General features: G+C 34.3%; 2 protein-coding genes across 26 annotated transcripts in view; one reads left to right on the plus strand and one right to left on the minus strand.

Moving 5' to 3' along the window:
- The window catches only part of ATG14 (autophagy related 14), a 457,705-nt gene that overhangs the window by 145,054 nt on the left and 286,131 nt on the right, over positions 1-26,520 (plus strand). The gene's annotated exons all lie outside the window — the stretch shown is intronic.
- Positions 1-26,520, minus strand: part of KTN1 (kinectin 1) — a 160,787-nt gene that overhangs the window by 57,465 nt on the left and 76,802 nt on the right. For 7 of the 25 annotated variants that reach the window (XM_050798211.1, XM_050798208.1, XM_050798206.1 and 4 more), the window contains 14 exons: positions 24,640-24,708; positions 23,555-23,592; positions 21,673-21,763; positions 19,241-19,327; positions 15,922-16,011; positions 12,461-12,541; positions 11,613-11,702; positions 11,390-11,482; positions 10,549-10,620; positions 10,238-10,321; positions 9,995-10,078; positions 7,368-7,451; positions 4,836-4,928; positions 3,609-3,729 (listed from right to left, as the gene is read on the minus strand). In XM_050798211.1, the coding sequence (XP_050654168.1) occupies positions 3,609-3,729; positions 4,836-4,928; positions 7,368-7,451; positions 9,995-10,078; positions 10,238-10,321; positions 10,549-10,620; positions 11,390-11,482; positions 11,613-11,702; positions 12,461-12,541; positions 15,922-16,011; positions 19,241-19,327; positions 21,673-21,763; positions 23,555-23,592; positions 24,640-24,708 (1,177 nt within the window). The remainder of the gene's footprint in view (positions 1-3,608; positions 3,730-4,835; positions 4,929-7,367; positions 7,452-9,994; positions 10,079-10,237; positions 10,322-10,548; positions 10,621-11,389; positions 11,483-11,612; positions 11,703-12,460; positions 12,542-15,921; positions 16,012-19,240; positions 19,328-21,672; positions 21,764-23,554; positions 23,593-24,639; positions 24,709-26,520) is intronic. The other 18 variants (XM_050798214.1, XM_050798209.1, XM_050798215.1 and 15 more) reach the window with 3 other exon arrangements.

Below are 26,520 nucleotides of genomic sequence, written 5' to 3' on the forward strand. Positions count from 1 at the left end.
GAGCTTCACCTCCATTTCTTCTGGATAATACTGTAAGCCTCTCCAATACACTACTGATAAATCAAATATCAACTTTAGGAAAAAGTCAGAATCGACTGACAAAACTTGTAAGAGGCTGGCCAAAAAAAAAAGACAAAATGAGGAGAAAAGAAAACAGTGACAAAAGGGATCAGGGAACACAGTGCCTGAATTAGGGAGAAGAAAAGCACTGATTAAGAACACAAGCCCTGTGCCCAAACTACCTTGATTTAAACCCCAGCTTATCCATTTATTAGCTGTATGACCATGGACAAGTTATAGAATCTCTTTGGGTCTGTTGTAACATGGGAATAATAATACCTACCTACCTAACACACAGGGTGGTTGTGAAGTTAAACGAGTTGCTACATGTTGGAAGCATGCTTATGCTTACAGACATACTCATGAAGTATCAGCTATTTAAATTATCATCCTCCCTCAACAGGATTCTACAAACTGGTTCCAAGATAAGGTAACCTGGGATAATAAAGTTTTCTCATTTGGTTAGAAACACACCTAGAATACTTAGAAACCAGGCAAATGTGAAACAAAAAGAGTAGATATCTGGGAACAAAAAAGTATATTATAAAATGCCAATACTGTCAATTCATATAAAAGGTATCTTAATCAATCTCCCACTCCCCCCAAATGGAAAGAGGAGGATGGTAGCCTTTTCTTTTTTTGATTGGGGGGGGGGTGGGGAGGAAAAATAGGCAATGGGAAAAAAAATTTCCAAAAGAAAAGTTTTCACAAATTAAAGGTATCAGTTAAATACACCTACCCCTACAGCTCTAAGAAACGCTAAGTATTATGTATCAGGATTTAGAAAAACCATATTACTGCATATTATCTCTTACATATTTGTTTTTAAAAACAACTCTCCCTTTATTGAAATATGTGCAGCATTATCATAAACAATTCATATGTACTTGTGTATATTTTTAAAGGTTTCTTGACATCAGATATATTAACCTACTACCTACATTCCAATGATTAAGAAATGTGTATTTTCAATTTAATTATCTCGTGTCAGTTTAAATAGAGTACACAGGAGGGAGAATATATGTAGCAAAAATGATAGCTAAGGATAAAAACCTGAGGGTAACACAAACATTTAAAGGGCATAAAGAAGAGCTATGGGAACCAAAACATAAGTACATAAGTAAGAATTATCAACGTCAATGCCAGGTAGAGCCTAAGGAATGAAGTTCAAGAGTGCCTGGTGTCAGCCGGGCGCGGTGGCTCAAGCCTGTAATCCCAGCAGTTTGGGAGGCTGAGACGGGCGGATCACGAGGTCAGGAGATCAAGACCATCCTGGCTAACACGGTGAAACCCGGTCTGTACTAAAAAATACAAAAAAAACTAGCCGGGCGAGGTGGCAGGCGCCTGTAGTCCCAGCTACTCAGTAGGCTGAGGCAAGAGAATGGCGTGGACCCGGGAGGTGGAGCTTGCAGTGAGCTGAGATCCGGCCACTGCACTCCAGCCTGGGCTACAGAGTGAGACTCCGTCTCAAAAAAAAAAAAAAAAAAAAAAAAGAGTGCCTGGTGGGCCTCTATTTTCATAACAATCCAGCCTATCATTCATGATATAATACTGTCAACCACCCACTTGCCAAACCTGGACTTATGTTTATCAGCTGACAAAAGAATGTTGCGCTATCACTTAGGAGAGCTGCCTGCCAACTGTGTTGTGAGGGTATACAGATATATTTTAATAAATTACTACAATTTTCTAAATCAAGAAGAAAAAGTGTTAATATCAATGACTCATATAAGTCTCAAATGTAATACAATTAAAACAAATGTGGCAACAGACAAGCCAAAAATAGTTCCTAAGACTTAAAATGAGTAGACTATGTATTTAGGAAGAAAAGGAAAACATTAAAGAACACCTATGAGATGCTAAAGAGAGAATATTGCTTAGGTCTAAAAGCAAGGATAATAGGCAATCTTTTCATTGTTTAAGCTCTCTAGAAATGAAACCCTTCCCTTATAACACAAAGGTCTAACGTCAGCATTTTTGACATATTTCATAAGTACTTTCAGTATCTTATCATATGCAAAAGAAGGGCCTATATTGGATCTAGCAATTAGTGATCACTAATGATTTTTGCAAAAATGATTTCATTGGAATAGCAGGAAGAAAAGCCATTCTAGAGCAGATAAAGTAATCAATAACAATAAATAAGTAGATACTAAGAGAGTATTTTCTTAAGAATACTAAATAGTAAAAAAGTCAAAAATAAGGGTGGTAATCTGAAGGAAGTACAAGGTTAAAATAAGCCATCTGGGCATGTTTTCAAGACTGAACAGAGGGAGCCAGTGGAAAGAATAAGGCTGAAGTCCTGGGAAGGAGAGATGGAACAGTTTCCCTAGGAAGCAAGGTTATTTCCTAATTTGGAAAAGTGAGGAAATGTGGCAGAATTTTTACACTGGGAAGCTGGAGAAGTCAGCTTACCAAGGATAAAAGATTTGGGATGAAGCTTAATTACTTTTGCTGATATGTTGGGCTTATTATATGGAAAGTCATGTTTGAAATAACTGACCTGAATTAGCATTTTGAAGGAGAGCATGTGTCAAGGTAGGCCAGAGGATGATCACTCTAAAGTGAGACAAAATGCTCCTGTAACATCAAAATGGAAGTCCATCCCAACTTTTCCAGGACACCTAAGCTCTCCCTGAGGCCTTGTCTAGCCCAACACAGTATTATCAGAGGTTCTGAAAGGGATAATTTAGTGATGAGTTGCCCCTCAGGGTCTCCAGGATATCAGGATTATTTTAGAGAAAATAGCTTCAAAAGAAGAATATCTGAACTATTCAGTGCATATCTGAATACTCTAATTACGCTCTAGGCAGTGTGACTTCAGTTATTCATAAAACAGGTAAAATCCAGGTAGCAACTAGGGGGGGGGAAAAAAAAAAAAACCTACAACCAGAAAAACAAAAACTGCACTCACCAGCTAGAATACAAGTCATTTTAAAATGCTACCAAACCTGACCCTTCCAAGGTAATATAGACAATAAAAGCTCATAACATGACTTGGTTAATTACGGGTTTACTTATCCTCAAGTAAAAATCTCACTTCAGGAGCTAATGAATGAATTTCTTAGATTACCTAACAAAAGCAAACTTAAATAAAAATCAGCTTTCAATTTTAAGAAAATGTGGTGACTTTACTTTCAGTTCAGCAATCTTACCTCAGTTAAAATGTTATGGTCATTTTATTTTGGGAGGGAGAAAAGGAAGAAGGAAGGGAGAGGGGAGAAAAGGTCACAGAATCAACTACCGAAGCAGTTGCAGGTATTAAGGCAACAAACACAAACCCAGGCAGCCAAGTTACAAGAGAATCTGTTTGATACAAAGGTCAACGGAGGCAAAGATAACCCCTCCAAGCTACAAGACCTTCAAAATATGCACAAAATAGAACTAAAGCTCCAAGAAAGCTAAAGGCTATCATCTGGAAGTTCTGAGACAGATAAAGAAGAAATATTTCCTCTAGTGAAGTGAGTTTCCTTTATTTATGTAAATATACATTACATATACACCTAATGTCAATTACCCATAGACAACACTATTTCAGTTGTCCTTACCTAACACCTGGTAGTGCTCTTTCTCCTTTGTGAGCTGTTGGTTTACTGCCTGAAGCAATTGCTGTAACTGTGTTACAGTCTGATTTAGACTTACAGACATTGTCTCCTTCTCAGAAGACTCCTGAAAATAAGATGGAAGTGATGATAAACTCCATACACAAGGAAAAGAAATGTACAACCAAACAACAGAAAATGTTATATTGCTGATTTAAATACAAACACATAAAAATCTGAACAATGACACGAAAATCAACAACAGCAAAAAACACACAGAGAAATACTGTTCGCTAACTAGTGGTGCAAACTAGTTGGCACCAAAGAAAACTGCGTTACAAATGTTGTCACTTGGCCACAAAAGAAAAAAAAAATCTAGAATCTATGACTATCAGAAACATATCCATTTTTTCTTTCAGAGAAAAAATTTGCCCCACAAAAGAAAGCACACTCCAAACAGTAAAAAAAGTTAATATATACTGAGCTCTTACTAAGTAAGTGCCAGGCACTGTTGTAAGTACTAACTATTTTAAGTGTTTTTATGTATTAACTCATTTACTTCTTTCAAAAACCCTACAGGATAGGTACTATTATCATTGCCTTTTACAGATGGGGCAACTAAAGCACAGAGTGGCTAAAGATTTGCCCAAATTCACATAGCTACTAAGTGGCAGAGCCAGGATTCAAACGTAGGCAGTCTAGCTCCAGAGTATATACTTTAAGCCAGTGACACCCAACCTTTTTGGCACCAGGGACCAGTTTTGTGAAAGACAATTTTTCCACAGATGGGTGAGGGAGGATGGTTTCGGGATGAAACTGTTCTACCTCACATCATCAGGCATTAGATTCTCATAAGGAGCATGCAGTTCACAATAGGGTTTGCACTCCTATGAGAACCTAATGCTGCCGCTGATCTGACAGGAGGCAGAGCTCAGGCAGTAATGCTCATTCGCCCACCACTCATCTCCTGCTGTGTGGCCTGGTTCCTAACAAGCCACTGACTGTTACCTGTCCACAGTCCAGGGATTGGGGACCCCTGCTCCATACCTCTCAACACAAACCTTAAAATTAACATACCTCACTAAGCAAAAATGAGATCAAACATCACTACATTTTAGGGACAGGATATTTTCAAGAAAGATGACTTTAGGAGACGGACCTTATACATTTTTGGTCTTCACACAGGTCACAAGGTAACTAGCTCAGAGATCTGGGGATGAAGAAAATACATACCGTTTCTGGGGAAACATCACTATTTTCAATAACAGTAATGTCTCCAGCAGCTTTTACTATTTTTGACTGGATAAGCTCCAGTGACTGTTGAGCCTATAAGGAAAGCAATATGGTAGGTACTAAATAATACAGTTGATAAATACATAAAAAATGAATAATTTTATTCACTTTGTAGAAGATAAAAGCTCCTCTCAAACGATAAGGTTTTTCCCTCCAAAATGAAAATAGCTTCACCCCCCACCAGATTATAAGAATATATGTTCACTGCTTTTAAAAGCTTAAGTAATATAGAAACTATGTAAAGAAATTTAAAAACAGAAATAACCATAGTTGATATTTAGGTTAGTATTAATCTAGATTAAAGGTTAGCCAAATCTGGCCCAAAGCCTGTTTTTGTACAGAACACAGGCTAAGAACGTTTTTTACTTTTTAAAGGGTTATGCTGTGGGGCGCGGTGGCTCACGCCTGTAATCCTAGCACTTTGGGAGGCCGAGGCGAGTGGATCACCTGAGGTTGGGAGTTCCAGACCAGCCTGACCAACATGGAGAAATCCCATCTCTACTAAAAATACAAAATTAGCTGGGTGTGGTGGAACATGCCTGTAATCCCAGTTACTAGGGAGGCTGAGGCAGGAGAACCGATTGAACCTGGGAGGCGGAGGTGGCAGTGAGCCAAGATAGTGCCATTGCACTCCAAGCTGGGCAACAAGAGCGAAACTCCATCTCAAAAAAAATAAAATAAAGGGTTATGTTAAAAAAGAGACAAAAATATTCTAAAGAGATCACGTGTGACCCACAAACCCTAAAAAAGCTTTGGGATTTGTCCACCCCTAGTTTAGATCCCTCTCTACATATTATGTGCTTATAGAAAATATTACATAAATGAGCTTTAACATACATACTGCTTTATACTTACCTGTTTTAAAAAGTATGTTATTAACCTTTTTTTTTTTTTTTTTTTTTTTTTTTTTTTAAAGACAGAGTCTTGCTCTGTCGCCTAGGCTAGAGTGCAGTGGTGCAATCTCGGCTCGCTGCAACCTCTGCCTCCTGGGTTCAAGAGATTCTCCTGCCTCAGCCTCCTGAGTAGCTGAGACTGCAGGTGTGCACCACCACTCCTGGCTAATTTTTGTATTTTTAGTAGAGATGGAGCGGTTTCACCCTGTTGGCCAGGCTGGTCTTGAACTCCTGACCTCAGGTGATACGCCCACCTCGGCCTCCCAAAGTGCTGGGATTACAGGTGTGAGCCACCACACCCAGCCATTATTAACTTTTTTTAGTCAAATATTTATGTGTATTTCCAATCAAATGTTGCACAATATTTCTACTGTATAGGTATGGGACAGTTAATTGTCACCTATCATTGCCATAAGATGGTATGTAAGTAAATAAGATGGTATATCTGTAACTTTAAGCACTTGTTTAGTATTTTTAAAGTACTTTCTAGGAAACTACATTGCTAGGCTAAATTGCATGTTTTTTATTTTGATCCAGAGGTCAAAAATTAAAATCATGTATCAAAGTAAACTGACTGCTCAACCATGACAGTGCAGTAAGCATGAAAATTTGTCCTCTAAAACAGCCCCAAATTCACATTCTGTCTACACTAAAATAATCTGAAACACTAGTGGATTTCTAGACTTTTACATAACAATTATAAACTATAAGCATATAGAATCAAAAAAAAAATTCAACTCTTTAAAAGGAGTATTATTTTTAAAAATGAGATAACTTTTAAAATCTATTAGAATATCAAATATTTAAACATTAGACAATATCCAATACTAGTGAGGGTATAGGGAAATACATGTCTTCATACCATGTTGGGAGCAGTATAAAGTATTACTGTTGTGTTTCTGGGATTCCATTTTATACTATCAAAATTTAAGATGTGCGCACCTCTTGTTCTTGCAATTCCAAAGAGTAACATTTGTTTTGCTAATGATGATATATCCCATAAACACTATCATAGCTCTAAAACAGCTTTGATATAAGCATATGTGAATTCTACCATTAAAAATATCTCAAAATAGAATTATAAATAACCTGTCAAGCCAATGCAAAGAAATGCAGTCCTAAAAATCATTCATTTGCATTGAGATTAGGAAAAATATATTTGTATGAAGAAATAAATGAAGGAAAAACTTCTTAAAAAAAAACAGAAATTTATAACTTTGTTTTATCCAAAAGACCAAGAGAAAAATACTTTGTAAATGAATACATAGCCAAATCCCAATTTTAAAAAATATATGGATGCAGCCAAATTTTAATAACTCCAACTAAATTTTACTCTGTACTTTATAAAGCAATTAAATATAGAAATGTGATGAAATAATGAGGTGAATTAAGAATCCTGGAAAAACAAGCCAAAAAGTTTCGTTCCAAAATAGTAACTAATAACAAGCAGCTTAAATTTATAAAAGGTTAATATAATGATGCAAAACAACAAACCCAGAATTAGCAGCATAACTTTGCTTAAGATTCAACACACAACATAGGCTCATGATACTACATCTCTAGGACAAACAGTGCCTACCTTATGCAAATCACCAGCTACCTTCTGTCTTTCATTTTGTTCAGTTCTAAGTTTTGTGAGTGTTTCATTTAACTGTGCCTTCAACTGTAAAAATAAAGGAACATCACAATTAACTTAATTTGCATCATTCTTTGATTATGCTGATACCTATAGGACTGAAGAATGAATGGGATTGCTAACAGTTATTATGCACAGTGGATTAGCCAATATGCTGCACCAGATGTATAGAAAGGCTAAGCAGTAGAGGTTTCCATCTGTAAAGCTAAACATTAAGAAAAGCCACAGAAATGAACTAGTTTAGAGTAGAAAACCACAAATGCAAAAACAAAACCATCAAATTCCAGTAAAGTGCCTTTTAAAGGTATCGGTATTTACAGTCACTGAAATTATTCCAAATTAAAAACCAAACAGATACTTTACCCATTAGTTTCTAAAGGTTTTATCTATACAGTTAAGAGTCAATTATATAATATTTTTAAAGACATTGAACAGAAGACTACAAATCCAATCAAATTAAAACTCCCAAAATACTGACCATCATTTAAGGCTTCACTAAGGGGTAGTACAAGACCACACTGGCCTAAATTATACCATCAAGAAATGCCTTACGATACACCTATGAATAACCAATCTGTCAAAACAGAAAGTTCTGTAACTCCAATGCAAATATATAATGCCACTTCTCTGATTTTCCAATTAAATATGAGCAAGGAAAATGAACTATATTGCTCCCAAAAAACTTTCTACTTATTCTCATAAGGTAATTGTTTTTGCTTCCCACCCATGGGCACTTTTGAAACAGTTCTGGAGGCCCAAAGGTGGAAATACAAGGCAGTGACATTTAAAATTGGAGGGAGAATTAAAAAGGGGCAGCAGTGGGGCAGAGGGAAATTCCACTTGGAAATTTTATCTGAGGGACTCTGTAAGTACCTAAATAAATTTTGCTCCTTTATATAACTTTGAGTTTTAATATTCTCCATCAGACAAATGAACCTTTTGGTGGAAGAATACATAAAGTACATACAGGTAAACAAAGCTATTTTATCACAAAAAGTAGCAGCAGTTATCCTGAGCAAACAAACATCAAAATAAAGATTCCAAACTCAAGACTAGGGGAAAAAAGTAAGTATCAACCACTCAAAATAATCTCCTGACAGAACTAGAGTGACAAAAAATCAAAATAAAGTATTAAGCTGAGTGGAGATGGAACCATGTAACTGTTGAGTCAGCCACTAAGCACAAAGTTAATAAGTAAAATCTCCAACAACTAGTTAGAAATGATTTTTTAAAAACATATTATAGGGTGAGGACTTATAGTCATGACATATCACAGTCTTAATCTGTGCAATGTATAGCACAGAACTAGTCTCACAATGCAGTGTGAATGAGTTCAATTAAAGCAAAACATTGGTAAATAAAACAAAGATTTAAAAATTAGAGGTGTAGGGCTCTGCGTGTATAGGGCTGTGTGTGTATGAACATCCCTAATCTGAAAAACTCTGAAATGCTCCAAAATCCTGAACTTTTTAAGCACTGACATGACACTCAAAGGAAATGTTCATTGGAGCATTTCAGATGTCGGATTTTCAGATAAGGGACACATACAGAGCAAGCATATAATACAAATAATCCAAACTCCCCCCAAAAATTGCTGGTTCCAAGCATTCCAGATAAAGGATACACAACCTGTATTTCATACAGCTCTAAAAATTGATTCCCATAAATTTTTGCCATAACAGGATACCAACCACAAAAGAATGAGTTAAAGTTTTCTTGGTACATAGAGTAATGCTAAAAAGAAAATTCCAAACTGGGCAGGGTGAACTCTGGGTAAGGAGAAAACTTACTGTAATCTTCTGAGAGTTTATTAAGGTACTTAAAAAAAAAAAAAAAAACTAATCCCTGTGCTGTAACAATTTTTAACTCACAAGGAAGACATAACAATTGTTTGAAACAGAGAGCAAGACAGCTATATTTGTCTAATAGCTAAGTCTCTCACAATCAGTACAGTTTTTAGAAAACTTAAGAATAGGAATACAGGGTACTATATGTTTTAAGACATTTAACTAACTTTATCTCAAAGTCTATGCTTTTAGGATCACCATGCTCGAAATATGTTGATAATAAAGACTTTAATATGTTTTTTAATATTTGTAATATATAGAGAGACTAGGTTAAAATTAGAAACTGGATTACTGTCCTTGAATGAAGAATATGTGTCTTTGGCTTTCAATATAATCTTCTCCCAGATTAGAAAATAAAAGGCCCCATTAATTATGATAGTCCGAGAAGAAAATCTTTGTAACTCAGCCAACCTTTATTTCATTTCTTTATTCACAGAAAAGACTGCTGTTTGAGAAAACAGGATTTATAAAACATGGAAAATTTTGAAAAAGAGCTGGAAGCCAAACATGCCATTGTTAAGAGCTAAGAAAAGAAGGATCATTTTAGGAGTCAAGAAATGAAAGATAATCTTAGGAATCATCGGAATATGAAGATTATCTTAGACTTACAAAAAGGCCAAGCTAAAGATGTTAGCAAAGAAAAAAAGCTTTGATGGTTTCTCCACATGTCAACAAAGTGTTTTCAGTGCCTACTTGATACCCAGTGGAGGACAAGCATCTTACCAAATTTAGCTCTTCATTCTGTCTTACTGCTTCAGAATATGAATCATCAAGTTTTTTCTGCAATTCAGTCAACAGATCTTTCAGCTGCAATGAAGTTTAGAGTTTAAGATTGATCTCCTTATGATAGCCCATGTTTTGTATTCTACTCGGAAGCTCTGCCACAAACAACTTATACTGAAATATCACTGTTATAAACTTAATCTGAATTGTGAAGCAAGTTTGAAAAGATTCTGTTGTAAGTACCTCTCTGACTTCTGTAACATAGGTAGATCGTTCCATCTCTGCCTTCTCTAGTTCCATTTCCAAATGTTCTCGTTCTCTTCTCAGCTAGCAATTCAACAAAGGAAAAGTTAACACACTTAAAATTTCTTTTCATAATATTTCCCCACAAGGCAAAGTTATGACACTTATTAATATAAAACTATATCAACTCAAACACTACCCAAGATATTAAGAGCATAACTATAAACTAATCTTAAACCATACATCTTCAGACAACCATTAATGCTAAAAACAAATCTATAGGTTATAAGTAAAACAATCAAATAACATACATTTTCAATATCCTTATTTTCTCTTCTTAATCGCTCTAGCTCTTGTTCTGAAGATGTAAATGATGACTGCATCTGAAATGTGAAACAATTATATGGCCAAGTAAACCACCAAGGATATAGCGGTTTCTATCCTGTAGAATTCTGAATAAATTAAAAGACACTTCCAAGGTTTTGAAATGCATCTCATTGAAAGTCTTACTGAATTTTAAAAGACCTTAAACATGAGAGTCACATTGAACTCAATTTAAATTGTGGTCAAAACCTACTCCAGTTGTATATTAAGCTCAGCTAAAAGTGATTAATTTTTGATTAATATTAACTGATATTCAGCTGTATTTATTCTGCAAGTGCATTAAAGTAGAGTACTATCAGCAACTGTAAATTCTGCACGTTGGTCCCAAAAAATAAGTGAGTAACAGATGGTACTCTTTATCACGCTGAAGTAAATGGGAGAAAAATTAAGGTTGCACAATAACATTCAGGTCCCACAAATAGAAGAATGACTAACTTTTTCTTGAATTCTGTATTATGGGTTAAATACTTTAAAACTGATTTTGAACCCACTATTCTTTACCTTATCACACAATAGTTCTATAACTAGCACTCTACATTCTATATGATTACCCTTTAGTCATACTTTAAAACCAGTGATTTTCAAACTTGGGTGGGCATTAGACTGTTCTGGAGGGCTCATGAAGACACAGACTGCTGCCACCCCACATACATGTTTTGGATTTGGTAGCTGGGTTGGGGTCCAAGAATGTACGTGGTGATGCTGATGCTGCTGGGGCAAGCCCCACACATTGAGAACCACTGCTTTAAGCTTTTCTTTTGTAAATACCTGTTTAATAGTCTTGTGTGATTCATCGACCTTAACTTTCCATTTATTTTCTTCTTGCTCAACACTTCTCTGTAGCTTCTGTAAAATTCCTTCCTACAGACAAAAGTATAGTTGTTTTGAAAAATTCATGTTCTAATGCCAAGATAAAAACTATTTAAGCCATGAAGGAAGAAGGTAATGATTTAAAGTAAAATCAAAATGTAGATTAAAAATCATTTCCTACTGTTTCTGCAAGGACGGATTTGTATTTTTCACACTCTAGCTGTAACAATGTGTGCATTTCATCAGCTTCTTTCAACTTGTGCTCTAGAACCTGCAAAGAATGAAATAAAGAAAACTCCCATAATCCTACCAGAAAGTTTTGTGCTTCAAGTTTGTTTTAGTACTTAATACTGTATTATGATAAATGGTTTCAAAGTATTTCACAATGACACACTACATTTCGACCTTTCTAAGTAGCAATAAAGTTCATTCAATGACCCCTTTGGTCATTTTTATTAAACAATGCTATAATAAAAAGTCTTGGTACTAAAGTCTTTAGTCAGGTGGTAAGATCAAAGCAGACCCACATGTGAAGTACAGTCACAATGCCTATGCTACTACACACATGGGAAACAGGGTTTTATTCATGCCACTTGAGATATAAGAAAACAATAATAATAAATCTCCCCAATTTCAGTAGCCAAGGATAAAAACCAATCCAGTTTCTAAATACCTCTAATGATGTATTTGGGGATGCTTCAGCAAACCAGTGAGATTCTACCTATCTCGACTGATCTTTACTTTTTAAATCTAGGCTAAAAAGATAGTAAGAGATAAATATTCAATTTTAGAAACAATTAAAATACAGAATGAAAGGAATGGCAAACACTAGCTTTGTAAACAAACCAAATGCAAAGACGACCTACTGTATTTCAACTAAAATTTAAACAAAATGAAATCACCTTCTTACACTCTCTCAAAAGAGCCTTATTTGATTATCTTTTATCTTTTCCAAGCTCAAGAAGATAAAATCTTATTTGCTTCTTTTTTCTATGTTTAAATTACAAACAGTTCATTTCTTGAACTAACCTTAACCTCCTCTGACCCTGAAGTTCCAGCCATACATTCTTTTGCCTTCTTTTCAAATCCATGCAACCATTCACTATAACTCTGTGGATGAGAAAAGTTAAAATCATTAATTTTCAAAAACAAAAATCTAAATAAAACAGGTCAAACATTTAAAATAATCAAATTAGATAATTATAAAAGAAACCTACACAGACAAACAGGACACTGCTACAAATTTCAAAGAGGAATGTAACTACTATGTAAGTTGGACATAACCCACTTTTAAAAACAAGCACTAAAAACAGACCTACGTACCTACCATCAAAATAAAATATTATATACCTAACCAAGAATATTTTCAACTGAATTCTGCAGTTGCAGGTAGAAAAACCTGGGTTCAAATCTGGCCTCTACCACTTACTAGCACCAGGACAAATAATCTTTAAAACACAAAAAACCCAGAATGATTTTTCAAAACTGTTTCCAGATAAAACAGTTCTCAAAAATGAAGTATTTTGAGTTCATAAAGTGAAAGTTCAACTGAAGATGTTCCATTTGGAGGACTTCAAATTCTATGAAAATGCTCCAAGGACTCTAAAAATATTTCAAATTAGGAAATATTAAGTATTTTAAAATCCTAATGAGAAGTGATATGCACACACATTTACTTATTTAAATCCAACAATAACTCAATTTGTGCTGACAGGTTAGCTGATGTAAATATGCATCTATTACAATTTTGGCATTTACTCTAAATTTTAGAATAAATTACTCTAAATTATTGATGCTTATCTGAATTTTACACTTTGATAAAGAGTATCTGTGTGTCAGATACTTTAAATCAAATTTCCTCTTATTCCTTAAGTCTTTGGATTAAATTTAAGATAAAAAAACTCATGAAATTTTTATTAACTGCTATAATATAAACTGTTACATATGCAGCTGAATCAGGATTCTCTGCAAACTATCAAATAACAAAAAACAAGTAGATGCTGAGTCACTCCATAGTACAATACCTTTAATAATATCAAATTAGTTTTAAAACACTATTTAACTTTCTTACAATATAAATCTGAACCAAGACTAAATGTACACTATCAGAATCCTACTTAACAGTTTCAACTATTGGTACCCAACATAAATTAAAATAAGTTAAAAAACTAGTTTCGTTGCTTAAAGTTTGTAAATCTCCCTCTAGGTCATATAATTTAGATCTCTCCTATGCTGACTGCTCAGCAAAACAATAAAAGAAAACAGTAAAAAAATTTATATATTTTTATATCTACTGATTATCTTGACTTATCCTAATGTTAATGAAGCCTATTGCTTTATTATTTTATAAGGTAAATAGTTTATTGTTCTTCATATCTTTACAAATCTAAAATGCCAGAGTCTAATGTTAGCACACAGAAAGTTTAGTACATTTCCTGTAGACTATATGCAGAAATATTCAACTTTTAACAAGTATATGAACAAAAGCCAAACAATATCATCCATATCTTATGATGACTTATAAATATTTATAGTGTCAAAAAGATTTGGTTACTGACAGTGGATAGTATTGCTGTTAAAAAAGAAAATTTTTACTGTTGGTGATCTTATACAATCTTTGAAGGACAGAAATTATCAATCATTAGTTCTCTTGGTTCATAAACTACTGCCAAAAAATACATCCCCCAATATTATTTCTATAAATAAAATATAAAGTAGAAACAAAAACGGGTTATGCCACAAAGAAAAAAAATTAAATATATTAATAATAACCCTTTCTCTTAGGTTTGATTTAACAACAGCACTAGAACTGATAGCGTATCTATACATTTACTCGGTGCTAGATATCTCATCAGTTCAACTCAAAAGCGGTAGAGATCTCCGAAACTGATCAAATCTGAACATATCCTCGATAGTTACAATGTGAAACAAAGGAGTTTTATCTCCTTACTTGAAATAAATGTAGGCTATACTTAACTCAGACTACAAATAGAACAAGCCATTAAGTTTACTTACCCCACCCCTAGCACCCACAGAGCTCCTTGGAGAAATAGTTGATTCTATGTTTGGGGCAGGAAATGTATATGATAAATCAGGAGCACCTTATCATACCACAAAGCATAGAAGCTATCAAAGTTTAGCAGCATTGTGTCAAAACGACTTGGTAACCAACCTAAATAAGTTCCAATGGGCCAAAGGAAGACAAGCAGACATTACGAATCTCCTGATGAAAGTGCACACCACTGCCTATGAAGTGGTCTTGCCCCTACTCTACCCTACCCCCAAAATACTGAGCCTTAATCTGACCAGGTATCAGATTCCTGATTACAGATTTGACACATAAAAGATATATAAAGAAAAGAGGAACATGCTACCACCACAGGGATGCAGTCAACTAAATCCAAACTGTGGGAAACTTCATAGGAAACCACTAAGTCTTTTGTTTTTTTTTTTTTTTAAAGGAGGTGGGGTGTTGCTGAGAAAGAGTGGGAGAACCCGTGGATTAAAAAATATCTAAGAGATGTCTCTAACCAGTTATATACTGACCTTATTTGGATCCTGATTAAAACAAACTACAGTAAGTTATTATTAATAAAATAGACAATTTATATGACAACTGGAGAAACGCATACTATACAAAATTAAGAATGTGTTTTGAAGTGTAATATGATACTTTTTAAAGACAAATACTTATGTTTTAGAAATGTGTACTGAAATATTTACGGATGAAACGCTCTGATGTTTGAGTTCCTTCAAAATAATCTAGGGAGTACAGGGTAGGAGGTAAAACATGATTGCTTATATGCATGCCATGCACTGATAAGTGCCATGGAGAGATGTTGGGTACATCGGGCCTCATTATGCTTGTCTCTCTACTGTTGAACAGTTTTCCATTAAAAAAAAAAAAAAAAAAAGACCCTACACTCTATTTTAGGAAACTCACATGCACATTCACTGACTTTCTCTGTCCTCAAATAATTATTGTTAATTCTCTGAACAAACAAGAACATGTACTACCTCAAATAAACCAAGTTGTTCTATATTATCTGTAAGATTTCTGCTTGAAGAAGGTAATAGATGACCAAAAATCTTGAGTTTTAAAACGCAAAGAGCCTGGTTCATAGTATCAAGTACATTAAGGAAGTGTTGCTAAAACTAAGAAGCAATCACTTAAAATTAAGTTTTAAATAAAGCCATTAAGAATGTTACCATATTGGTTTTATTAGCATTAAAAAACACTTCTTTCCCAAATGATGTTTTTAATCCCCTAAATAACGTCTCATAAAATGTTATAGAAACAAAAGTATCAGGTAAATAAAAATCAGTTTCAAATCAAGTTATTAATCTTTACTGAAAAGCACCAGCTTAACAATGGGAAAGATCAAGGAATCAGCACTCTACTGAAACCAAGAGGAGTGCAAATGATGTTGCTTATTCATACCTTTCCTGAATAATGTCATCATGTTAAAAAAATAATAAATTAGTCTTACCAAATTAGAAGGGACAGACACCTTTGGAAATAATTTTTTGAGAACTTCTTTAGCCTCCAACTCAACAGCTTCCACCTGTTGTTGTCTTTCCTAAAGCAGAAGATGAACCAAATCAAACTCACAAGATCACAGAATTTTTTAAAAACAGAAAATAAAAAACTATGGTGTCTTAAATTCTACAGGAAGAAAAAGTTAAAAAAAAATTTAATACTGACAAATGTTAAAATTTCCCACTTTAAGATATTAAAATGCTCCCATAAGAAAAAATCTGCAAAATCTCTAAAGCATCCTAAATACCAAATAATGCCTTAGCAATATCTGACAATATGGACATTTTCCTTGGCATTTAGAAATCAAGTGATTTGCCTGTCCAGAACACTTCAAAAATAGACACACAAAAAACACTTCTTATAGCCAAAACTTCATAAACTACCGATAGCAGAAAATACACATTGGAGGAACGTAACTGAGGTTTATTGGCTGGTATATCTCTATTAAAAAAAATGCATCACTTATGGACCATATAATCTCATGGCATTAAAATGGTAACTTCCTTATTTCCAACTTCAAGGCCATGTGAAGTATTTATGCTAAACAAGGAGGACCATCAAAATCTGATGGATGATATAAATGGGAAAAAGAACAAGGAGCAACTGATGGCATATTACTTCACTAATGCCACACATCATAAAAACTAGTTCTGACACTTGTATATGGACTCTGCTATAAATTTACAAGTATTACAAATGTGTAAGTCTAAATTTGCTGATATTAAATCCAAGTCTAATGCATATCAATTATAACTCAAAACCATGGTTTGTCAAAATTAGGGTAATGACTTATCACACACCAAAAAAAAAAAAAAAAAAAAAAAATCTAACATTCAAACTACCTCCACGAGATTTAAAAAAAAAAAAAAAAAAAAAAAAGACCCTTATAAAAATGCACATCTAAACCAAGCCAAGAAAATCATCTAAAAACAACAGTCACAAAGTTCAACAGGTGACAGGAAGGCAAGCAAGCTAGAAACTTCTCAACCATATCTTTCCCCCAACATTTAGATGTGAAATTTGAAATCTATCACTGATTTAAGGTCTACACACTTCAATTTTAGAAAATCTAATCATATGAAAATTTACACAATAAACAGCTGCAGATTTTGCCATTTTCCATACACACAAAAAGCTGTTAATTAAAGATCAGCAGATTTTTACAATAGGTGTTTTAATAGGGTATTTTCAATAATTCAATGAAGTCCACTAATTTTCAGGAATATACCTAACTACATAAAATAAGGAAAATAATTAATGCTACTTCAAGGATATTAAGAGGTAATTCTTATCATTTGACCAAAGCAGTGATCTTTAAAGAAAACCGGTTAGCAAAAGAAACACTGAGGAACAGCTTTTTGAAAACTTTCCAAGGAAAAAAACAGACTAAAAGAACAAAGTGTCTAACATAACCAAGAGCCACAAACATGGGAAGTTACTTTTATTTGGTATCAACAATTTTATCTAAGAAGTTTTCATCTGACATAGTAGTTTGGTTATAGATAGCAATTTCCATTCCACTTTAACATCTGGGAAAGATCTAATATTGAAACTGAACTATAATTTGCATACCATCTTTAAATGAAATGTATACAAGTCTTTTTCAGTAGCTCCTCAAGAGTATTTAGCCTTTAAAAATAATCCTGTAAAGACAGCATATATCATCCTCTTTACATTTTAGGTAAGCTGACCATAACTTATTTCTAGTTAAAATACTGAAAGTGTTTCACATAGTTCCTTCTCATCACAACACAATTTACAGCACTGGGTCAATCAACATCTCTCTCACCTATGCTATCTAAGGACTGTCTAAATTCCATTGAAATACAGAAGACTTTCTATTCTATTCTCTGCAGATCTTTAGCTATGCAAGAAGGCATCATGCACAAGAATTCTAGCTTTCTTTTAGAATCATAAAATGCAAAAATGCCTATGGCAAGTAGCATGTAACTTCTTGTAGGAATGGCATGATAAGCACCCAGATACCCAGTCTCACTAACAAAATAAAACCAAAAAGGTGGCTCTTAACCGTCAAAAACAAAGTAATAGAAACAACCAGAAACCACACTAAAACCCTGACAGAAATGACTGTACAATTGCAACCACTCCCAATGAAATAATGAAATGTCCCAATGAAACGTCCTATCTGACCTAGATTTTCCTACTCTGTGGTCCCAATATACCTCCCCAGCTATCTCGAATTTAAGCTTTACTGAAAATTATGGCTAGATGAATAGGGATGTAGTTAAACACAAATCCACTAAGCTATAGGAAATATAACTATAAACGTATACTTGCTTAAAAAAAAAAAATTACAGAACTATTTTATACTTAAAAATTCCTTCAGGTGTCACTAAGACTTACATTAAAGATTCAATAGAGTACCGTGGCACACAAAATATTTTCACAGTGCTAAAATGAATCATGTAGGTTCCTTCATTTACCTATCTGCAAAATTCAATACCCCTGTTTCACATTTATTTTTGGCAGGAATTTTCAAAATACTTGACTGGACTGGCAGATTCAATTTTTTCAGTCTTTAAAAACAACCTCTCTATGACAATTCATTAGAAATCTTCACACTCAATGGTACAACTTGAGCTCAAGGAGAATGTCCTCCATTGTTCTGAAGACAAAGGGGGCTATATATTTCAAGAGTACTTCACATACTCTGGTCAAGAGAATTATCCCTTGACAGTAATATTTCATCTAAACATGCCATATATGTCACTGCTATCCAGTAATATATGAAGTTTCAGTCCACCACCTCTAAGGAATCATTCCCAGCAACATACCGAAAGTTGATGCCTTTCCTGTATTTAAGACTTTTAACATTTTTCTACCTTATCTGTGACATCTTGGTGTGCCCTCCAAAACACCTAGTTTATGGCACATCCTACATATTCAAATGTGTTTGTTAATTCACCTAGATTTCTTTGGTTCAAAGTTTTCATGAAAGTTATCTTAACCAACCCAAAAGGCGCATATTGTCTGACAAGAGGTTAACATCAGTCTTCTGAGACTCTTCAGCTTAAAGTTGTGCTCAACAAAGCCCAAACAATCAGGTAATCACAACAAATCAGCATGCCCAAAATTAAAGCTTCAAGGAGTAGATGAAAAAAGCAGAGATGATAGAGATGATAAATGTGGACAAGGAGATTTTATATTTAAATTGCAGTAAAAGTAAATGCTAAAGTTTAGTCTGATTTTAAGACAAGCTGCAGATTTTCTCTGTTCAGTGGATTGTTTCTAGGAGTTAGCATTACAACCTTGGAAGTCTTGTTCACTTTGTCCTGCAGCATTTTTTCAGTTGATGCCAATGCTTCCATTGCTTCCCAGTTTTTCTCCCGAAGGTCCTAATCATTTTTAGAAAGAATGATTTCAGTTTATCCATTATTGAAAGATTTTTGCTTTTTTACTTCATCAGTATTTTGCACTGCATTTAAATGCTGGTTACTGCAAAATTATTTCAATGGGAAAATATGCATATTAGCAAAAAAATAAAAAGCAATGTTCAGAAGTTTGAATGAGAAAATAAAGACGCCCACTTTCCATGTTTTAGTATATATACCAAATAGGCCAGCTTTTAAAATAACTACTATGCACATGTGACAAAGAAGAAAGCATTCAAAAGTAAAGACACAAACCAAGAATACATACATAATTTCAGGTACATTGAACATTAGAAGATTAAAGACAGAGCAAATATAGAAGTATTACAAAAAGCTTTTCATCTGATGTTTAAACAAGGCCCAATAACACTCATAGGACTTTCCACTGCAGTGTAACATTTTTTTCTCTATGTTTTAATACAATTAACATGTTTCAAATCTACCTAGGAATCCCATAGTAACCCACTGTGTTCTATGTCTTTCTTGGCATGGCCTAACATTCATGCCACAAAACAACCTTACATGAATTGTATAGCTAGTTGATCAAAGCAAAGGGGAAGGCTGGAAGGCTATAAAATAGATTCTCTTGGAGGAGACAGAGGTTATTAAAAATTGAGAGATCTGGATTTTAACAACATTTCATTCACAAATATAAATATAATCTTCTATATTTCAGTCTTTTTTCCAGAATGAGAAATCTAAACAGATAAAAACCAACAACAAAAAATAAAAAGCCAATAATCACCATTTATTACTTAATATATGCCAACCACTGTACTTGGCAGTTCACAAATTCTCATCGTTACAACAACCGCATGAGGTATTTATTCTCATTCTATAGATAGGGAAACCACAGCTCAAGTAAGTTAGGAAACTGAGCCAAGTACACACAGAAAATGAAGTGGCGGAACTAAAAGGAAAGACTGACACTGCTATCTGCTGGCCTCCAGTGTCCTGGCTCTTTTCACACGGGTTCAGTGTCTCCAGCGCTGCTGCTGCTGATGCTGCTGCTGCTGCATTACCATGCCCTCCTTATCTCAGAATCCCAATAATAAAACACAGTTAAGATGTTAGCAGTATATCGGCAAGTTCACCTCAAGTTTTGTGGCTAAGCAATGCTGTTAGTACTGTTATACCAACACACAAGCGGCAATTCATGTACCTAATTTTGACAAACTCAGGGGTACAAGAAAATGTCAACTTGTTAAATTAAGAATTTAATGCAAACTTTGAAAAATAGAAAACACACATCCATTTACTAGCAATACTCCCTTAGATTTCAGTAACAGTTTACCCTTGCTCAAGTGTTAGCAATCACAGTACAGTGTACAAAAATTTCTTCTCTAGCAAGAATGCTTAGACTCTACTTTATAGGTGTTGTCCTCTGGTATGAGAAAATTTAAGAAATTCTACTAAATTCATTATTTGTCTACTCAGTAAGTTATTAAGATTCATATTTCTGAAAGCACTATCCCTCCCCTTTCTAGTATAAACATAGTTAGGTTCTATGGCCTCTAACACACTTAATTACCAAAATTTGAACCACCTCTCAGTTAAAAATGAGAGGTTCTGGCCAGGTGCCATGGCTCACACCTATAATCCCAGCACTTTGGTAGGCCGAGGCAGGTGGATCACTTGAGGTCAGGAGTTCGAGACCAGCCTGGCCAACATGGTAAAATCCTATCTCTACTAAAAATACAAAAAAAATTAGCTGGGTATGGTGGTGCACACCTGTAATTCCAGCTACTCGGGAGGGTAAGGCAGGAGAATCACCTGAACCCAGCAGGCAGAGGTTGCAGTGAGCCGAGTTCATGCTACTTCCAGCCTGGGCGACAGAGGAAGACCCTGTCTTTAAAAAAAAAAAAAAAAAACCAGAAGGCTTTCAAAAGACCTCATTACTGAGTATACTGGGTTTGAATACTGGTATTACTTTTGGTTTACAAAAAGGCCAGCCCAATCTAAGAGGAAATATCTTTGATTTTAAAATACCAAGCTGAAAAACATGTTTTCCAAATAAAAGTTCCACAAAAAGTCAACTGCACTTTTAGTTTTTAAAAATAACTAAAGGTGTAATAATTATAACTTAACATTTAAATATTTATAAGAATAAGAATTTGTCTTTTCACTTATTTTAAAAAAACTGTTCTCCAATAATGCCCCACCCCCCGAAAAACTACACACGGAAAATAGTACTTTCTCACAAAGATTAAGAAATCTAAAGTAAAAGTAGATTAAAAAAAATTCCTGGACCATATTTCAGTGTTAAAGTAATAAAAAGAAAAGCTTCATTCTGATTAAGATTTACTTACATTGTTTTTCTTCCTTTGGTGTTCAACTGCATCCTTCAAAGAATCTAACTCATTCCAGAGACCACTTATCTCTTTCTCTCTTTCTGAAATTCTAAACCAGAACATGAATACGTGTAGCAAGATTTTAGGTAAACAGTAATACAACTCAGATCCCTACCTATCAACATTTGTTACTACAAAATAAGAATATCAAGAAATGGTACCTTGAAAAGTACATTAAAGAGTCTACCTACTGTTTAACATAGAAAGCCCATCCTATGAATTTCAGAAATGATTTCTAAGTTTTTATACCTAATATGGTACGCTTAGGCTTGTGCTAAAGAGAAATCTCATTCCCTAAGAAACAGTTTATGAATATATTAACTGTTGTAGCTATTTATATTTTTACTTGGGTCAGTACACAGTAGCTATTTTCAGAGGAGTTAAAACGGATGTAGAAGCAGTCCCTTAAATATTTTTCTTCCCAGAGGGCAATGAAATCAGTTATAACTTTAAATGGCTAACCCACAACAAAAGTATAATATTAAAGTGAGCTCAGTGTTTTCTTGCCATTTTCATACCAATCTCAGCATTCATGTTTTTTTCTGCTACTGTTTCCCAGAAACGCAGAATGCAATGGCAAAGATTCATAATTTGATTCTGTTATAGTTGAGAGTGGCTGGAGTAGAAAGTTAAATAACAAATAGCTCTTCGCTTAGAATCAGTGTCTATATAAGAAGCTGGCAAACTAAGGCTATGGGCCCACTCCACAGTCTGTTTCTGTAGGTCCTCGAACTAAGAGCTGTTTCTACATTTTAAAAGTGTTGTTTTATATATACATGTACACACATATACACATATATATACACATGTATAAAACAGACCTATGTGTCCCACAGGCCTAACATGCTATCAAGGCCTTTACAGAAAATGTTTGCCAACCTTTGCTCTATATAGTCAAACTCAAGATTCGATTTAACAGTCAATAATTCTAACCTAGTAAACAAGCAACTCTGTAAACCAAGATGGAAAAACATTTAGATTATTAAAAAAAAAAAAAAAAAAATTAACAATTTTCCCGATGATAGATCACTTACATCATCTATTAATATACTTAATGTGGTTGACATTTTAACATGTTGAAACACACTAACTTATGTGAAATGACCTTAAATGTAGCCTCACAGAGAAAATTACAGGCTAACAAGAAAAATGTATCAGTTAAAAAAAAAATCTCCTTAAGAAACACAATCATAAAGACTACATATATATTTTTTTTTCTTGGTGCCAGGCTGGAGTGCAACGGTGTGAACTTCCTGGGCTCAAAAGACCCTCCCACTTCAGCCTCTGGAGTAGTTGGAACCACAGGTGCATGCCACCACACCCGGAATTTCTAAACTTTTTGTAGAGACAAGGTCTGACTATGTTGCCCACGCTGATCTCAAATCCCTGGGCTCAGCAATCCTCCCGCTTCAGTCTCCCCAAGTGTTGGGATTACAGGTGTGAGCTACCACATCTAACCTAAAATTTCTTTAAAAAATGAAGCTAAGCCAAAATTTGCATCATTCAATTACACAATCACACCTAGAAGAAGACCCAGTAAGATAAATGAGATAATAGAAGGTGATTTAGAAAACCCTGCAAAGCATAGTTTAACTTGATCTGAATGCCTAAAAAAACAAAAACAAACATCTCCCTCAACAAAATATTCAAATCCAAGTACTATAAAAAAAGCATCTTAGCCAAAGGTACCGCTCAACTCTAAACTGTAATTCAAGATATCCAAATAGAACTGTAAAAATCAGGTGCCATTTGCAGTTACACTAAACTGCTTATTTGAGAACGGTTTATCACATAAAAATAGTCACTACTTTATATACTGTGAATCAAACTTATTACTTACACTTTTAATAATTCTTCATGAGGGGGAAAAGAAGATGCCTATCAAAAGAGTTAAATGTTATTTCAAAACGAAACTTTTCAGGAGACTTAAAAATATTGAAGCTTTTCTCAGATATAAATTAAGAAAACAACAAAAGTAAAAATAGCATATATTTCATATAAAAGTCACCCTGACTTTAATCAAATAATTTTAATAAAAACATGTACAAATCTGTAAAATGTATTGAATGCTAAATCCAATCTTCACTGTTGCAGCATACTTAAACTCTTCATTTAGTAAGTATTTATCAATTTCCCACTATGTGTATGGAAGCATATCTTAAATTTTCAAACTGCACAATTCATATTTGACTACATAAAAATGTTAAGCTTCCAAGTTTAAAAAAAAAAAAAAACAGAAATGAAATCAAAAGAAAAACTAAGATAAGTTATGTTTCCTCACGTTTAACAAAAATTATACATCAACATGCAAAGGTACACAGCCCTTCATATATGGTATTTATTCCTTGGTGACAATAATCTCTCAAGCTTCTTGTTTGCAAGGACTCCAATTTATTTGTTTCTCAAAATACTATCAAGTCTATCCATATACATTCATAAATTAATTTAAAGGCTATTTTGGGTAGCATCTTTTATAAAAACACATTTTGGTTTTTACCAAGCAGAATTATAACTTGAAAACCTCTTTTAAATACTAGTACACTATCGCTTATGATACACTTGTTAGTTTCTCTCCAGTTACCAATGTTTCATTTGGGAAGACAGAGTGTGTACACACATCTTTAAGCCAACCGCTACAGTATTTAAACTGACTTGCTAAGAATTCTAGGATCAGAAAACACACAGATACAAAACAGAGCTGGAGTACAGGCAATAATATTATTTGTGTATACATTATAAATTATAGATTTGTTTTACTTTGGATATGACATAGCAAGTTGCTTTTTTATATAAAATTTGATAAACATAAATAAAACATACTTTATTCTCAATAAAAATGCAGAAATGGCAAAAATACTTATATGTCACTGGTTATATAATTTTTTTGCCACCTAAGTGAAAGGCAAGACATCTAATAGTACCTACCTGTTGGTAGTTTTGTTGTTTAAGCTGTTCAATTTGGGACTTAAACAATTTGTTTTCATCTTGTACATCCTAATTAAATAAAAATTAAACATCAGTATCTAAACATTTTTTTCCACATAAACTTAGATCATACAAGCTAGAAACAGATCATACAAGCTAGAAAAATTCCAAAATAGCAATAATTTTAAAGTGTGTAATAAGCTCTATATTAAAACATATGATGAAATTAGAGTATTTATATTAGTACTAGCAGCAGAGTTTGCATGTCTCAATGGAACAAAATAGAATCCAGAAATATACCCAAATAGCTCTAAGAATTTAGTATGAAGTGACATTTCAAATCAACCTCAACTCCAGTAACATTTTGGGCTTGATATTTTTCTTTGCTGTCGGGGGTTTATCCTATGCACTGCCAGACATTTAGAAGCATCCATGGCACCCATCTACTAGATGCCCCAGCCCCGCTGCCCCAGCTGTAACACCCAAAAATGTCTTCAGATATTGGCAAATGTCCCCTGGGGAACAGAATCACTATTGTTATGATGGATTATTTAGCAATGTGGCTAGCCTTCTCTTTTTAATGGTTACAATGTTATTGTTACAGCTTACTAAGTTACATGAAATAACCTAAACAAACAAAAAGAATTATAAACATATTAGAAGAAAATGTTTTTTTTTTTTTTTTTGATGGAGTCTCGCTGTGTCACCCAGGCTGGAGTGCAGTGTTGTAATCATGGCTCACTGCAGCCTCTGTCTCCCGGGTTCAAGTGAGTCTCCTGTCTCAGCTTCCCGAGTAGCTGGGACTACAGGCACCTGCCACCATGCCTGGCTAATTTTTATATTATTTTAGTAGAGTCGGGGTTTCATCATATTGGCCATGTTTGGTCTCGAACCCCTGACCTCAAGAGATCCACCTGCCATGGCCTCCCAAGGTGCTGGGTGGGATTACTAGTGTGAACGTACCACACCCTGATGAATGTATTTTTATGATCGTAGAGAGACATCTTTCTTCCCAAGACTTAAAACTCTGGAAATTACTTGTATTTGAGTACATAAAAGTTTCAAATTTCCCAAAAAGGTTTTTCCCCGTCACAAATGAAGTCAGAAGAAAAAATGGGGAAAATAAATCACCTCGTATAACAAAAGGTTATTTAATTTCCTTTATTACATAAAAAAGACCTTACAAATTAGTAAAAGAGTCAACCCAGTGGAAAAAATGTGGGAAAAATTAAAGGACAATTCATATAAAAATGGCTTGAACATATGAAAAACGCTTAACTTCTCTCACAATCAAATGCAAATTAAAAATAATCTTACCATCTTTCAAGTATAATATCAAATATTTTTACCCTTGTCAATGTTGGAACGGAAGAAGGGGAAATGGCCCTTAGTTGGTGAGAGTGTCAATTAGTAAAAACACTTTTGGAGGTCTATTTAGCACTGTCTAACAAAATTTAAAATGAACCTACATGAGAGGGAGAAGGAATGTGAGAGACTCAAACTTTGAAGCATGTAATGTGAGCAAGATTAATCCAAGACAATGTAGGCATCTACAAATTTGCTACTACTTCAAATCAATGTTCTGTAACTAATTTGAATACTAACTGCATGAAGGTGAGAAGATACTGATTTTCTATTTAACTATCTCTTTCAACAAACAAAAAACCGACATAAGCCTTGATCCAGAATTTCACTTCTAGGATACAGATACACTATTCAAAACGTGTGCAAGGATATTCACTGCTGCATTGTTTGTGCAGAAAAAAACAGCCCTAAATAATCTAGGTATCCATCAGCCGGGATTGGTTATATAAGTGATATATGCTGGGTACAGTGGCTCACGCCTATAATCCCAGCACTTTGGGAGGCCGAGGCGGGCAG

Source organism: Macaca thibetana, chromosome 7 (genome assembly GCF_024542745.1).
Source record: "Macaca thibetana thibetana isolate TM-01 chromosome 7, ASM2454274v1, whole genome shotgun sequence".
In the NCBI taxonomy this organism is placed as follows: Eukaryota; Metazoa; Chordata; class Mammalia; order Primates; family Cercopithecidae; genus Macaca; species Macaca thibetana.